The following is a 14,481-nucleotide window of genomic DNA, read 5'->3' as shown; positions in this document are numbered from 1 at the left end:
TTTTAATGGCAAAAAAGCAGTGCGAAATCAAGCCAGAAAGCTTAAATGTAACCATGTACATGTAAAAATGTATCGATTTTGAAACTTCGTGTTGAGAAACTAGACGAATTATGTTTAAAATGTCAAATTTTGGGAACAGTTGACACATTAAAAAATCCGCAAGCAATAAACGAACAGCTGCTTAAAGTTTCAGCAACAGAGTAAATCTCCTTTCCAAAATGTGCAAAATCTGAGGGGGGTGGCATCCACACACTCACTCACACACACTTCATATCAGAGGTCCAAGGGGTATGTATTTTAAGCATCGAGATATCAGGAATTACAAAGCTATTAAAGCTGTCAAAAGCTCTTAACAATTCAAGAAATATTGAAACGTGGTTGACAGGCTAAACACGACTCCCGCTGTTTCGTGATGTAATAGGTCTTTGACCTTTAGAGTTTAGCTCTAACAAGTATGTCTTTTCGAGATTTTCCTCTCCTGTAGGAGATGAGAGGTGGTTCTCTGTATATTTCTCTCAGCATTGGTTAGTTTTCGATTAAATGCCACTTGCAGGGGCGGATCCAGCATTTTTTGAAAGTGGGGGCCGAACAAGAATACTAATCAGCGCGCGTTAGCGCGCTACTTTCTAGGGGGGTCTGGGGGCAAGCCCCCCACAGAAAATTTTGAAAATTTGGGTACTCTTACATGCACTCTGGTGCAATCTGGAACGTAATGTATCAGGATTCCATATTGAATAAAATTATAAGTTATAATTGGTTATAATGATGCATGGTTTTTGACTCTTCGCTTCAAAGTCACAAAATATATATAATTATATATATAGAACTTTTTAAGGATTAAACCACTGCAAAAACCGTGTACGATCAAAACTTGCTCTACGTTGGATCAAAATAGATCGTGACCACACCATAAAAAACTTTAAAATAGAAAATATCCTGCAAAGGTTGGTCAAGACAACGTGAACATAGGCGTTGTTGCTTGCAATATTTCGGCTGGCCAACACCAGCCTTCTTCAGGTTTATTGAATGGATAAATGCTAGTAACAAGATCTTTATATTTACCGGAAATGACATAAAAATGCTACGTGATGTGTTATAAAAACGGAAATGCATAAAAAAGAGGAGAGAATAATACATGATAACAAGATGAAAAAAACAAAAGAAAATTAAAAGGTAGCTAAACTAAATTACATTTCATCTCTTCTGTTAAGGCCTGCAGGCTCCAGTGTTTTTCCTCTGTGTATGAGGAATGCCTCACGAGCCTTTCTGATGGAGTCACGACTAGTGTGTAGTTGTTCGAGTGGTATAAGGATCATGTGATCCTCCGCGTGACCACTGGTCAGGAAGTGTCGTGAAACCGCAGTGGGGGTATAACTACAAAAGGGGCTTATAATAGGTCGGCTATGTTCATTAAAGCGGTCTTTAAGACGACGTTTGGTCTCTCCGATGTACTGAAGATTACATTTAGTGCACTGAATCATGTAAATTACATGCCATCCTCAATAATTATTGAGGATGGCCGTAATCAATATACTTTTTATAGTACTGGACAAACCTTCAAAATCAAATCACATATTACTTGTGAAACCCCTAATGTAATTTACATGATTCAGTGCACTAAATGTAATCTTCAGTACATCGGAGAGACCAAACGTCGTCTTAGGGCCGATTTACACGATACGATTTTGTCGCATGGGACAAGCTCACGACAGGCCTACGACATGACTTACGATTGTCGCAGCGTTTTAAAACATGTTTTAAAATGCTACGACATTTTTTCTGACGTACACAACAATCGTAAATCATGTCGTGGGCTTGTCGTAAGCCGTTGTCGCATGCGACAAAGTCGTACCGTGTAAATCGGCCCTTAAAGACCGCTTTAATGAACATAGGCGACCTATTATAAGCCCCTTTTGTAGTTATACCCCCACTGCGGTTTCACGACACTTCCTGACCAGTGGTCACGCGGAGGATCACATGATCCTTATACCACTCGAACAACTACACACTAGTCGTGACTCCATCAGAAAGGCTCGTGAGGCATTCCTCATACACAGAGGAAAAACACTGGAGCCTGCAGGCCTTAACAGAAGAGATGAAATGTAATTTAGTTTAGCTACCTTTTAATTTTCTTTTGTTTTTTTCATCTTGTTATCATGTATTATTCTCTCCTCTTTTTTATGCATTTCCGTTTTTATAACACATCACGTAGCATTTTTATGTCATTTCCGGTAAATATAAAGATCTTGTTACTAGCATTTATCCATTCAATAAACCTGAAGAAGGCTGGTGTTGGCCAGCCGAAATATTGCAAGCAACAACGCCTATGTTCACGTTGTCTTGACCAACCTTTGCAGGATATTTTCTATATATATAGACATTAAGATTTTACGTTGACGTAGACAAGTATTTCGCATCTAGTCTTCTTCCTCATTTCGAAAGGATAATATTAGCGCCTGTAAGTTGAAAGTTTATTAGCACAACTTTGGTCATACTATTAGCGAAAAATCACGCTTTAGCAAAAAAAATCAAAAGCTCCAACAGACTGCTTACAAAATGATAAAATTATTGTATCTTTTGACAAAAAAAAATCTCCGACGAACTGAAAGGGGGGGGGGGCGGCCCCCCCCCCCCCCCCCCCCCCCCCCCCCCATCCTAAATCAGCCCCTGATTTGCTCATTAAAATAATTTTAAGGTTAGGCACTGATGGATTGTACTGTGTGACAAAAGGCATTAATCCGTTTTGCACTTTTTGCGGTTTTTTTTTTTGAAGTGCCGACTTCCTATCTATAAATTTGACTTCTGCGAGGACTTTGTTTACCAGATTATCTGGATAGCCTCGGACACGCAAGTGTGATCTGAAATTTTTAACGTTTTCTTCAAATGTTGCCTTTGAAGAGTTGGTTCTAAGAAGCCTAAGGGCTTCGCCTTTCTGGGCGGCATGGCAGAAGCCTGGCCTGGCAGTCATAATCAACCACGAAAGCAACTTGTAACATCAACAGTTTCATTGCACTGCTTTGGCCTGTAATGCATGTAATGCCTATATCTACCGTTAAATACCAAAATCCGTGTAACAATGCTATGTTTAAGTGGTTTTGAACTATATTCTCGTTGAGTGCCCCTGACCGTACGTCCGAAGAATTATTTTTTCCTGATATTTTAACAACACACTTTTAAAAGACAAATATAAACAGACATATAAGACTAAATATTTACTGATTGTGTCATTCTGTGACTGTTCAGTTGGCTTAAATCATAATGCAATCGATGGTTCGTTTGGTTTGCAAAACATGTGCTTTTATCTCTCATGTTACAAAACTAAAGCAGATTTTTGGTATCATCTGCGGTAGCAAAAACACTTCACTTACCACTGTTAGTTACATCTACATCACGGTTCCTTTCTCAAATGTGTCATCTGTAAATCATTATTACGCTCTTCAATCTGTTCAGTGCACGGTAAAGATCGAACGCGTGAAGACCATCCACTGCGCGACAGGCTATTTTTTTGCGCACATCAGATTACCAGGCATGACCCCAGATATTTGATATTAATATCAAATATCTTTGCTCTTGTAACGCAAACTTTCCTTAGTCGGGGAAGTAATGCGTAATATTTTACTTAAGTTGTCGTTACTTTGCATAAAAATTTACTGGTATGAATTTTACTCGTATATTTTCGTATTTTTTTACTCGTATGTATCCGTATGTTAGTCGTATGTATCCGTATGTTACTCGTATGTTAGTCGTGTGTTACTCGTATGTGTCCGTATGTTCCGTATGTTACTCGTATGTTACTCGTATGTTACCCGTATGTACTCGTGTGGTGTTTTAGTCATGATCCTCCAATATGCCTCTTTAGTGATAAGGAGTTTCTCGATGCTGCATGAGTTGTTGACAGTCTCCTGCACTTGATCAATACATTGGAATGAGAAGTCGCTTAAATCATGTGGTGTTTTGTTGAAATGTACCGCTACCTCACAAGTCTTTTTCTTAGTGACCACAGCAGACTTATGGTTGCGAAATCTAACTCTGAAGTCAGTTGTTGTAGAACCAATGTATTGCAGGCGACATTTCTTGCACGAAGCCAAATAAATAATGTTCTTGGAATCACAAGAAAGTTTTGATCGTATTTTGTAACTTTTACCAGTTTGAAAACTTAGGAAAGAATTTGATTCAACTAAGAAGTTGCGACAGAGATCGCATCTTGTCCTTTTACACTTAAAACAACCCTTAGCCTCAACAATCTCTCCGCGTTCAGTGTTGGGGCCATAACGAGATGGCGCCAACAATTCCTTAAGGTTTTTAGCTCTTCGAAAGGATGCTATGATGGAATTTGGAGGAAAAAGCTTCATGGGATGTCGTGTCAATGTTCCCTAACATTGATAATCAACTTGGTCTCACTGCAGTGAAGAAAGCACTGGATGCTAGAGAAAATCAGCTTCCATCTACAAATTGTATTTTGGAAGCGGTAGAAATTTGTTTGAAGAGCAATCATTCGGTTTTTTAAAGAAAATTTTTTTCTACAAATTCATGGCACAGCTATGGGCCCAAAGAAACGCTTGTAGCTACGCGGATCTAGCCATGGGTGAAATAGATTTTCAGGCTAAATTTCTGGCCCCATAAAGCGGCTTTATGGTGGCGATACCGTGACGATGTTTTTGACCTTTGGCAACAGGGCCTTCCTGCACTGCATGAGTTTACCGAATTTATAAATTCTTTATACCCTACTATAAAATTTGAATTAGTTTTTTCTGAGCGCGAACTCCACGTGCTAGACTTAACTCTATATCTTATCGAGAGTTTTATTCAGACAGACGTTTATTCAAAGCCAACGGATAGCCATCTGTACCTCCCACCATCAAGTGCTCATCCTAAACACGTTTTTAAGGCTATTCCTTATGGCGTAGCGACAAGGTTACAAAGAAACTGCTCGGAACAAATTTTCCTTGCCGAGAGAACTACTGAATACAAGGGTCATTTAGTCAATCAAGGTTACCCTTCTAAATTAGTGGATGATCAATTTCGTAAGGCCTCAACCATACCCAGAAGTGATCTGCTTAGGACTCGTGCCAGATCTAAGAAGAAATTATTTCCATTTGTGACCACATTTAATCCAAATCTACCTGATGTAGGTCGCATCATCAGCAAACACCTAGCGATTTTGGAATCCAACCCTAAATTAAAAGAGCTTTTTCCTCCAAATTCCATCATAGCATCCTTTCGAAGATCTAAAAACCTTAAGAAATTGTTGGCGCCATCTCGTTATGGCCCTAACACTGAACGCGGAGAGATTGTTGAGGCTAAGGGTTGTTTTAAGTGTAAAAGGACAAGATGCGATCTCTGTCGCAACTTCTTAGTTGAATCAAATTCTTTCCTAAGTTTTCAAACTAGTAAAAGTTACAAAATACGATCAAAACTTTCTTGTGATTCCAAGAACATTATTTATTTGGCTTCGTGCAAGAAATGTCGCCTGCAATATATTGGTTCTACAACAACTGACTTCAGAGTTAGATTTCGCAACCATAAGTCTGCTGTGGTCACTAAGAAAAAGACTTGTGAGGTAGCGGTACATTTCAACAAAACACCACATGATTTAAGCGACTTCTCATTCCAATGTATTGATCAAGTGCAGGAGACTGTCAACAACTCATGCAGCATCGAGAAACTCCTTATCACTAAAGAGGCATATTGGAGTGCACAGTTGTTTTCTTTGGCACCTTTTGGCTTGAATAGGCGTCAGGAATTTCACTCGAAAAAAAGAATAAACTACAATTAACGTAGAGATCACATGTAAATTGGGTGGGGGCCCCCAGGGGCTCTGATTAGGAATTATGTTTTATCTCTCGCCATTTCATTTTTAACGCTGGTTCATTTTTAACGCTGGCTCCTTTGCATTATCAGTGTACTCGACAGCCTTTTCTTTTCTCTTTTCATTTTATTTGTATGTTTGTATTCTTTTATTTTATCTTTCGATTTGGTTTTCCCCGTGGGTTTGTTTCGTATAGTCATCGTTTTCACGCGTAGTAATTACCGATTGTTCATCACTTGTTAATTTTTTGCGAATATATGTTATCACGCCCTGTTATACAATCATCTTTGTAATGTTTTGTCATCTTTTATATTGTAAACTTATTTAAGGAAATTGTAATTTACCATTCACTTGCACTGCAACTGATGAAGGTGACAGACCAAAACGTTTTTTATTAAATTTTTTACCATTTTTAGAATTTTTACTGTATATATTTTCCTTCGCTCGAAGTTGTCCGTCCTCGTTTTCCACAACAATTTGAAATTATCTTCTGGAGGTTTGGACTGTGAATCCTTTTGGATCCTTCTGGCGCAGCATCACTGTTGGCTCGAAGCATTTTAACTTATTATATATATATATATATATATATATAATTTTTTGCGAATATATATATATATATATATATATATATATATATATAGATGTGAAGGATGTTGGTTTGCTAACGATGATACCTTAACAGTTCATTCTTGAGACCTAATATACTTCATCTAAAACGAGAGTAAATAATGTTCTTCTATCCATAGGCGGCCCAAGCTTGCGTTTCCCGCGAGACGTGATACGTACTGTCAAAGCGTTACGTCAACTACAGCACTGTTCAAGACAATTTTTTTTGTTTTTTGTGTTAGTTCACAACAAAGGAGCAAAGAAGCGAAAAGTTGTCAATGAATGAACGAAATAAAGTAAGTTAACTCACCTTGTTTATTTTGTTTTGTCTTTTCGAGCTTTTTAAAACTGTTTTGGGACTTTGTTGTTTTAGGGGCTGTCGTAATCTTCCTAAGACGAAGTCAAGGCTGGACACAGCGATTCAGGGAGAAATCTACTTGAAAGCCTTTTTCTCGCTGAAAAGCGAGTTCGCTGCGCCATTTTTCCTTCCAACGAAAAGAGTACAGTTTGTGTTCCTTCCCTTCAGATCAGCTTGCTGAAAACATTACCCTTTCGGCTCGAATGAGAAAGATTTCTTGCACATTTCCACACCGGACAGTTGTCGCGTTTTCGACAACGGCCGGGGACTGAAATTAGGGATCTTTCCCGCGTGCAATTTCCACTAAAAAACACAGTGGGATGCTGTCGTTGAAAATACAGCACTTTCTACACAGTCCACATAGCCCACGTATATTTCAACGAAAAGGATTCGACTGTGTACGGGAGGCGTAAGTGGCAATTCAACGCGGGAAAGATCCCTAATCGCAGACAACTGTCGGGTGTGGAAATGTGAAGGAAATCTTTCTCATTCTTGCCGAAAGGATAATACTTTCAGCAAGCTGATCAGACAGGGAAGAAAACAGACTATGCTCTTTTCTTTGGAAGGAAAAACTGCGCAGAGAGAAAAAGGCTTTCGAGTAGATTTCTCCCTGAATCGATGTGTCCCGCCTTGGCTTCGTCTTAGGAAGAGTACGACAGCCTAGGCCTCTCAAACAACAACGTCCCAAAGCAGTTTTAAAAATATCGAAAAGACAAAACGAAATAAACGAGGTGAGTTAACTTACTTTAGTTCGTTTATTCATTGATAACATTTCGCTTCTTTGCTCCTTTGTCGTGAAACTTTCTCAAAAAAACAAAAAAAATTGTCTAGAACAGTGTTGTAGCTGACGTGACGCATTGACAGTCAGGTCTCGGGCGTAAAGCTTACTTGGACCGCCTATGTTCTATCAAAGAATAACGAGGGGATTTGGAATTGGGACAAAAATGTCATTGAATCGAGTTTCATGCCATTGGACCGTTAACGCCATGCCATTGAATCAAACGTCATTCTATCGGACAATATTGTTCATATGTCATTGGATTGGACTTCATGCCATTGAATCGTACCAATTCTCTGGTAACTTATGGGTTCAACAAAGACAGAGAACGAATTGAACACCTTAAGTGGATCTGTGATCAACTCTGCACAGTCTTCAGGTAAAAAAAAATTGGAAATGTGACAGCCAAGAATTATTTGAAAGAAAGCTTGTCGTCTATTTTGTGCTTCATTATTCAAGGAAAAGGTTCTTCATGGAAACCGGTTTGATCCTGAAATTTTAGTTTGTTGTAATATTGCGCATACTGACACGTAATGAAATAGGAAGGGGTTTTTGCCTCTAATAGCAAAAAAGCTGTTTGTTTCAAAAAAATAATTTTGTTCGCTGGAAAAGGTGGCCTTTATGAATTCATCATATTTTATGATATGTGTACTGGATAGTTTTTATGGCAATAGTAAAGCATTTTCTTGTTATTCAAGGAAAAGGTTCTTCAGAAAAGGATTTGAACCTGAAGTACATGGTAATTTGACACGATTGAGTTTCTTGTCTTCACGCACGCAATGAAATAGGAAGAGGTTTTCGCCTCTAAGAGCAAATATGTTTTTTGTTCTCTTGAGGCTCTCTTGAGTGAGGCTCCAGCACTTGGCTAAGTAGCCTGACTTCTGGCTGTTATACACAATTGTGGTCTCATTCACACAGAAGCCCTCCAAGCTAATCCTGTCAAGCCGACCACATGCTGGAAAGGTCAGACCACAACACCGCGAACACTGTCCCCTACTCCTTTCGAATAGTGTGTGGGATCTTTAACGTCCCACAGAGTTAATGAACAAGGGTTATGAGACGGGACCTCCGGCTTATCGTCCTTATCCGAGAAGGCTAGAGAATCTAACCATTTGCAGATGTAATTACAAAGGCAGCACTTTCTCCTCAGTTATTTAAAGACCCTGAGTGTTGGTCCGGCCGGAGTTGAACTCACGACCTCCCGCGTGACAGCCCGGTGCTCAACCAACTGAGCCACCGGTGCGCGGTGTTTCAAAAAATTGTTCGCTGGAAAAGGTGGCCTTTATGAGTTCATCATGTTTTATAATATGCGAGCTTCACTGGATAGTTTTTATGGCAACAGTAAAGCATTTTCGTGTCAAAATGAGGTTAGCGTTTTTCTGTTGTGCTAACTTAATTAAATATAAATATACATTCTCATGGCCTCGTGAGTTTTTTATCTCGTTAACCAGCAATGGCGTCGAAAGTCATTGCAACGCGAATGGCGTTTTAGTGCATCTTATGTTGTTTGTTTCAATAAAGTGTTTCGCTGGAAAAGGATTCCGTGATATTTTCTGCCTTTGTGAATTGTAATATCATGTTGTGTATTGAATTTTCGAGCTTAAGGTTGAAACGTGATACGGGAGGATATTTTTAGTATTGCTCTGTAAGCGGGAAAGGTTTCATGAAAAATAAACAGGTCTGTTGGAAGCGTGCTTGAGTTTCAACAAAATGAGCCCAAAAATCAGCAAAAAATTGTGACGCCAGTGAATAATAAAGTAGCTGCTATTTCCAAGATGATGGAATTACCTTGGTAATAAATACTTGTACTTGTACATGTTCATTGCCGTGACTTTAACAGCTTCAGTTCCCACGGCCTGCTCCCGTCTGACCTTGTAGCTCAGTCGGTAGAGCGGCGGAGATCCAACCCGAAGGTCGTGGGTTCAGTTCCCACCCTGGTCAGAGTTTTTCTCTGTCCTTGTGTGGGCTCATTGCCATCAGTAAGGCTAACGCTCACATGGTTCACATGGGAAAGAAATCTAGCACTTCACATTACCCTCTATTCAGTTAAGTCTGTTGGTAATAAATAACCTCGTCTTGGAGAGTAAATTTTTGACTTTGCAGAAACAATGGTGGGCGATTGTGATCTTTGTTTTGAATTCGCTCACTTATTGTCAAACTTTATAACACTTGACAGAAAAAGAAACTTACAAAAACCCGGTATCTTGCCATCATTTGACACAGATGCTTCATTGTTTGGCAAGTAAACATGCCGCGGTAACTTAATCACGGCGCCCGCTGAATTCCGGCGATATCACTTTCGATTTTGCGGTTTATTTGTGCAGCCAAAACGTACAATAACAAAATTGAACGTAGCAAAAATCTCCCAAAATGTTTGTCGCTGATCGTAACTGTTTATATTCTATATTCACGGTTCAAAATTAATGTTGTTTTCATGTCGTAAATATGTTATTCTCGAGCGACCGTCCTGGAAACTTCCTTCTGCTCTTTCTAAAAACTGTGTATCAATATTAATTTACTTTTGCATCAATATTTGTTTTTGCATAAAGCAAGCTAACAAAATCTGTACCTTGCTGAGTTCGCATTTGTTAGCGTTAATAGTGTTTTCGATCGAATGTTTTTTTTTTACAAAGGGGTATATGTTTTTGGTCACCCATCCAGACACTAACCCCGCCGGACGAGGAAAGCTTGGTAAACTTTAGTATTACAAAGCTGTCAGATGCTCAGAGGGCACGCTTAAACTTGTGGTGAAAAGAAGTTTATCAACATGTCAGCCCAGAAGACAATGTTTCCCACTTCTCATTTATTTTCTTCAATCTTTCTGGGTTCAGTACTTTGCTAGTAACCACATGTCTTCCCAGGCTATTTACCCAAGACTTCTACCATGGCACGACAATGATAGACAATACCAGGAGCTCATTAAGAGGAGCCTCTATCTCCCATACTTGGCCTCGGAGTCAACCCTTTCCCGAACACCTCCCTTGGGAGATTCAGCACGCTCACTGTTGTAAAGCCAATCAAAACAGAGCTATCTCAGCGTCAAGGGAATTATGATAATTTTCGCGGAAAAAACCTGTTCCTAAAAATAAATTTACTCGGGAAAGGGTTGACTCAAGGAATTAGAGGAGATGGAGGCTCCTCTTAATGAGATCCTGACAATACCAAAACAATATCGTGCACTGTTAGAGCTACGTAGTACGAACGTGAGAACCTGTGAGCCAAAGGGCCTCTGCTGGTATGACTTTTGGGTGACCCCTTCAATGGTCTTAATGACCCCCAACTTGAAAACCATTGTCTGGAACTGTGCACGTACCACAGGCAACCCAGTGTACCCTCACGGGGGGTCTAGTTGAGTCTAAGTTCATGTCATTGGATCGTTGACCATTCGACTGAACTAAGCGCGTCATGCCACTGGATCGAACTTTATGTCATTGGATCAGAAACGTCATTCGATCGGGCCAGCGGCTTACTAAAACAAAAGTTTGTCTCCCAGAAATTAATCAGGGGCTGTCCGCCCGGGACTAGTGAAACTATCGGACGGGCTAGCGCTTTCCTATCACATGTTGTCCGACGAGCGAGCATGAGGTGGCCATGAGTGAAACAAACTTGGTTGTTTGTTGTTCTTGTTGTTCTTTTTTCTTTCCAGTGACAAACTTCAGACGTTGTATTCGGTTGGCAGACAGTTAAAAAGAGGAAGTGAAACAATAAAAATCTTATTTTTTTATAAAGTAAAATGTAAAATTAATAAAAATGGTATTTTTTCCCGGCTGCGTGTCCCGAGATAGCGGCCAGGGTGCTCAACAAAAACTTGCCGTAAGAAGTGTAGTTAATAGTTTGCTTAAATTAGCAAAGTCGTTCCATGCCATTTGTCTAATTGTCTTTAGGACCGTGGATAGCAAGGAGCGCTGGAGCACGCGGTAGCCAAGATATCATTTGGTCTATATTTATGGTACAAATGAACATATCGGGTATTGTGTTTCACGTACATTTAACGTGTGACAAATTAAAAAAAACTAAGAAGGCAGAAAATGAATTTACTATCATTTTACAAACTACAAAGCGTACAACTTTATTGACGTATTCTTTTCCTGAAAGAATAATTTAAGCGATATTTGGCAAACATGTTTTGAAAAAAATGTTGCGTGACGGCGTTACTGTCCAGCTAAAACTGCGTGTGTAAAGTAATTCGATGTGTTGACTGCACTATGCATAAATTAAAACTTCGACTGGTTTTGTTTTTAAAAAGAGGTAAAACTTTTTGTACTTTCTTAAGTTCTCGTATGACAACTTCTTTTGGATAAAGAAAAACTCATCTGCGATGCCATTTGGGGGCGAAGCGCTTCTCATTCAGTTGTTAGTTCAAACTCGTTTTTTAACATGACATAAAGAGTACGTCTAGAATTTTACAGCTTTTTTGTGGAAATATAAATCTCCGAGCCTTAATCTTTCATTACACGGCAGCTTTGATACTGACCTACTAAATGTCCCCATAAATAATGTACGATAACATAGCGTAGGTTTACAATTGTAGGGAGTACCGTGAAGCCTCCTATAACGGACAATCCTGGCGAGTGAGTGTCAAATTGGAAAAAAAAAAAAAAAGGTTTTTTCAGTGGGCCGCTGGCCTGATCGAATGACGTTTGTGACCCAATGACATGAAGTTTGATCCAATGGCATGACGCGCTTAGTTCAATTGAATGGTCAACGATCCAATGACATGAATTTAAATTCAATAACACGTCAATGTGGTTTTTTGAACTGCAATGACATAAAGTCCGATCTAATGAAATGAAGTACGTAATCCAATAGATCGTTTTCACTGTCACGCAATAAAAATATAAATCGAAAACCATCCAGTGGAAAAAGTCAAGAATTCGTGATGTTGTAGAAGATAAATGAAGAAGACACTTCTCCAAGTTTTAGGCCCGTGCGTTTCCCCAAACTTCAGATATTCGTCGAAATGTTTCGCAGAAATTTACAGAGCCCAGTATGAAAACGCCATGTTGGTGCACATCTGTGGTGCACCAATATGGCGGGCGGAAAATAGTGTCAACATCTGTTACTTACTTTGGCTATCTAGGCGAGTGATCATCTGTACTGAACAGACAGCTATTTACTTAAGCACTTTTCCTAATGCTTTAAATTCTAAAAAGGCTCAAAATCATAAGATAAATATATATTTCTCAATAAACTTGATCGTCGCCTCGTGTCACGCACCGCTATAACTCAGAAATTCAAAGTGCTCTGGTTTCCAAACGAAGCACGCTATTGAGCTTTAAAATTACAAATGGATACAAATTTACCGCCTCTTATGCCTGATAAGGATAAAAACTTTCGTGGCTCTTTAGTTTTGGATTTTAGAAAATGATGACGTCACGTGAAAACGATCTATAGAATTATGATCCAATAAAATGAAGTCCGATCCAATGACATGAGGTATATGATCCGAGAGAATGACGTACGATTCAATGGCATGAAGTCCAATCCAATGACATATGAACAATAGTGTCCGATAGAATGACGTTTGATTCAATGGCATGGCGTTAATGGTCTAATGGCATGAAACTCGATTCAATGACATTTTTGTTCCAATTCCCCCACCATTCAATAATGGCTACTTGTTATCTTTTTTTCGACTATTATATCAAACTTACCAGCGCAATACGCGAAAGAACAGGAATGCGTTGGCCTGAGGTAGTATACGTAAAATTCTGTGCAGTTTCTTACTTTAATGTCCAGTTCAACCAAGCATCCACCAAATAATCCATAAACATTAACACAGGCTGTGCGATTTACAACATTTTCATGGACAAGAGGATGAGCCCCCCTCATCCAAATGGGATGTACGGTACCGCATCGAGATCCATCAACCTTCGTAGTGGGCATTTTCCCGCCTACATAGCTCGTGAATCGATACCAGCCTTTACGGAGTAACCAGTCACAGATAGCACTCTCTCCCGCTTGTAATATGCTCCTTGTGCTCCGCCGAGGTTCGTTAATTTCCGTATAGCCTGGTAGTGAACAGCAGCTATCATTGACACAATCTGACTGTCCCACCGTTAACCACATGAGATTGCAAACTGCGTAAGCCAGTAAAAGACACAATCTCAAAGGATCCATGTCGGCAAACTAAAGGAAAAAACCAAGGTGTTTTTTTCAAACGGCTCGGTATTTATTGCGACGAGCTCCAACTGACCGTGAACCAAAGATTGTCAAAAAAACCTCCTCTTTTATTGTAAATATAGTTAACGATGCCTCATGACACCCCAGGAACCTTAAAATGGCTCTACAACGGGTTCAGAGGTTTGTGGCGGGAGGCATTCTTTATATTGAGTGATGCATGAAAAAAAAAAAACGATGCTATTTCTCCGGCTTTCCAATATCCTGAATAAAACGAGAAATTTTAACCCTGAAAGTCATTTCCCTTATAAGCCCCGCATTGATTTGTACGAAAACGGATTTATTTTTATATGCCCCAGTTCAAATGGGAAGCAAGACTACAGTGGTCAGAACTGGCCGGGTATTATGTATTCACTCAAAATTCCAATAATCAGTGCTCTTCTGCATACCGCGGTTTATGATCTGTTATAACAAGATAGTATTTTTGTGTCCTGTAACGCTGAAACGGAAGAGTTGAATTTAACAACTGGATTGAGGTTGAATACTCTTTTTATTTGGCCATGTCAGTTTTATCAGAAATAACGCAAACAGCGGTCGCAAACATCAGATGTAAACGCATTATTTGAAATTATCTTTTACTTGACGTTTCCTATGCTTCTGCATACATTTTCAGAAGTGACAAACTCGATGCTGCTCGCCTCAGCTCGTTGCCTATTACCACTTGATATCTAACTCACGCATGGAATAATTGTTAAATGACAAGATTCTATTTCTGTGTCCTATTCAGGGGGCTGAGGCGGAAGAGTTGAA

The 14,481-nt window shown here is 39.4% G+C and overlaps 1 protein-coding gene across 1 annotated transcript in view; it reads right to left on the bottom strand.

Annotated features, from left to right (window-relative positions):
- Positions 1 to 13,788, bottom strand: part of LOC137988563 (uncharacterized) — a 164,466-nt gene extending 150,678 nt beyond the window's left edge. The window contains exon 1 of the mRNA XM_068834556.1: positions 13,206 to 13,788. Within this exon, the coding sequence (XP_068690657.1) occupies positions 13,206 to 13,671 (466 nt within the window). The 5' untranslated portion in view covers positions 13,672 to 13,788. The remainder of the gene's footprint in view (positions 1 to 13,205) is intronic.
- Positions 13,789 to 14,481: the final 693 nt, after the last annotated feature.

The sequence above is a fragment of the Montipora foliosa genome, unplaced genomic scaffold, assembly GCF_036669935.1.
Source record: "Montipora foliosa isolate CH-2021 unplaced genomic scaffold, ASM3666993v2 scaffold_421, whole genome shotgun sequence".
In the NCBI taxonomy this organism is placed as follows: Eukaryota; Metazoa; Cnidaria; class Anthozoa; order Scleractinia; family Acroporidae; genus Montipora; species Montipora foliosa.
Note: the sequence above shows the minus strand (reverse complement) of the source record. Positions and strands in the feature narration are given on the sequence as shown.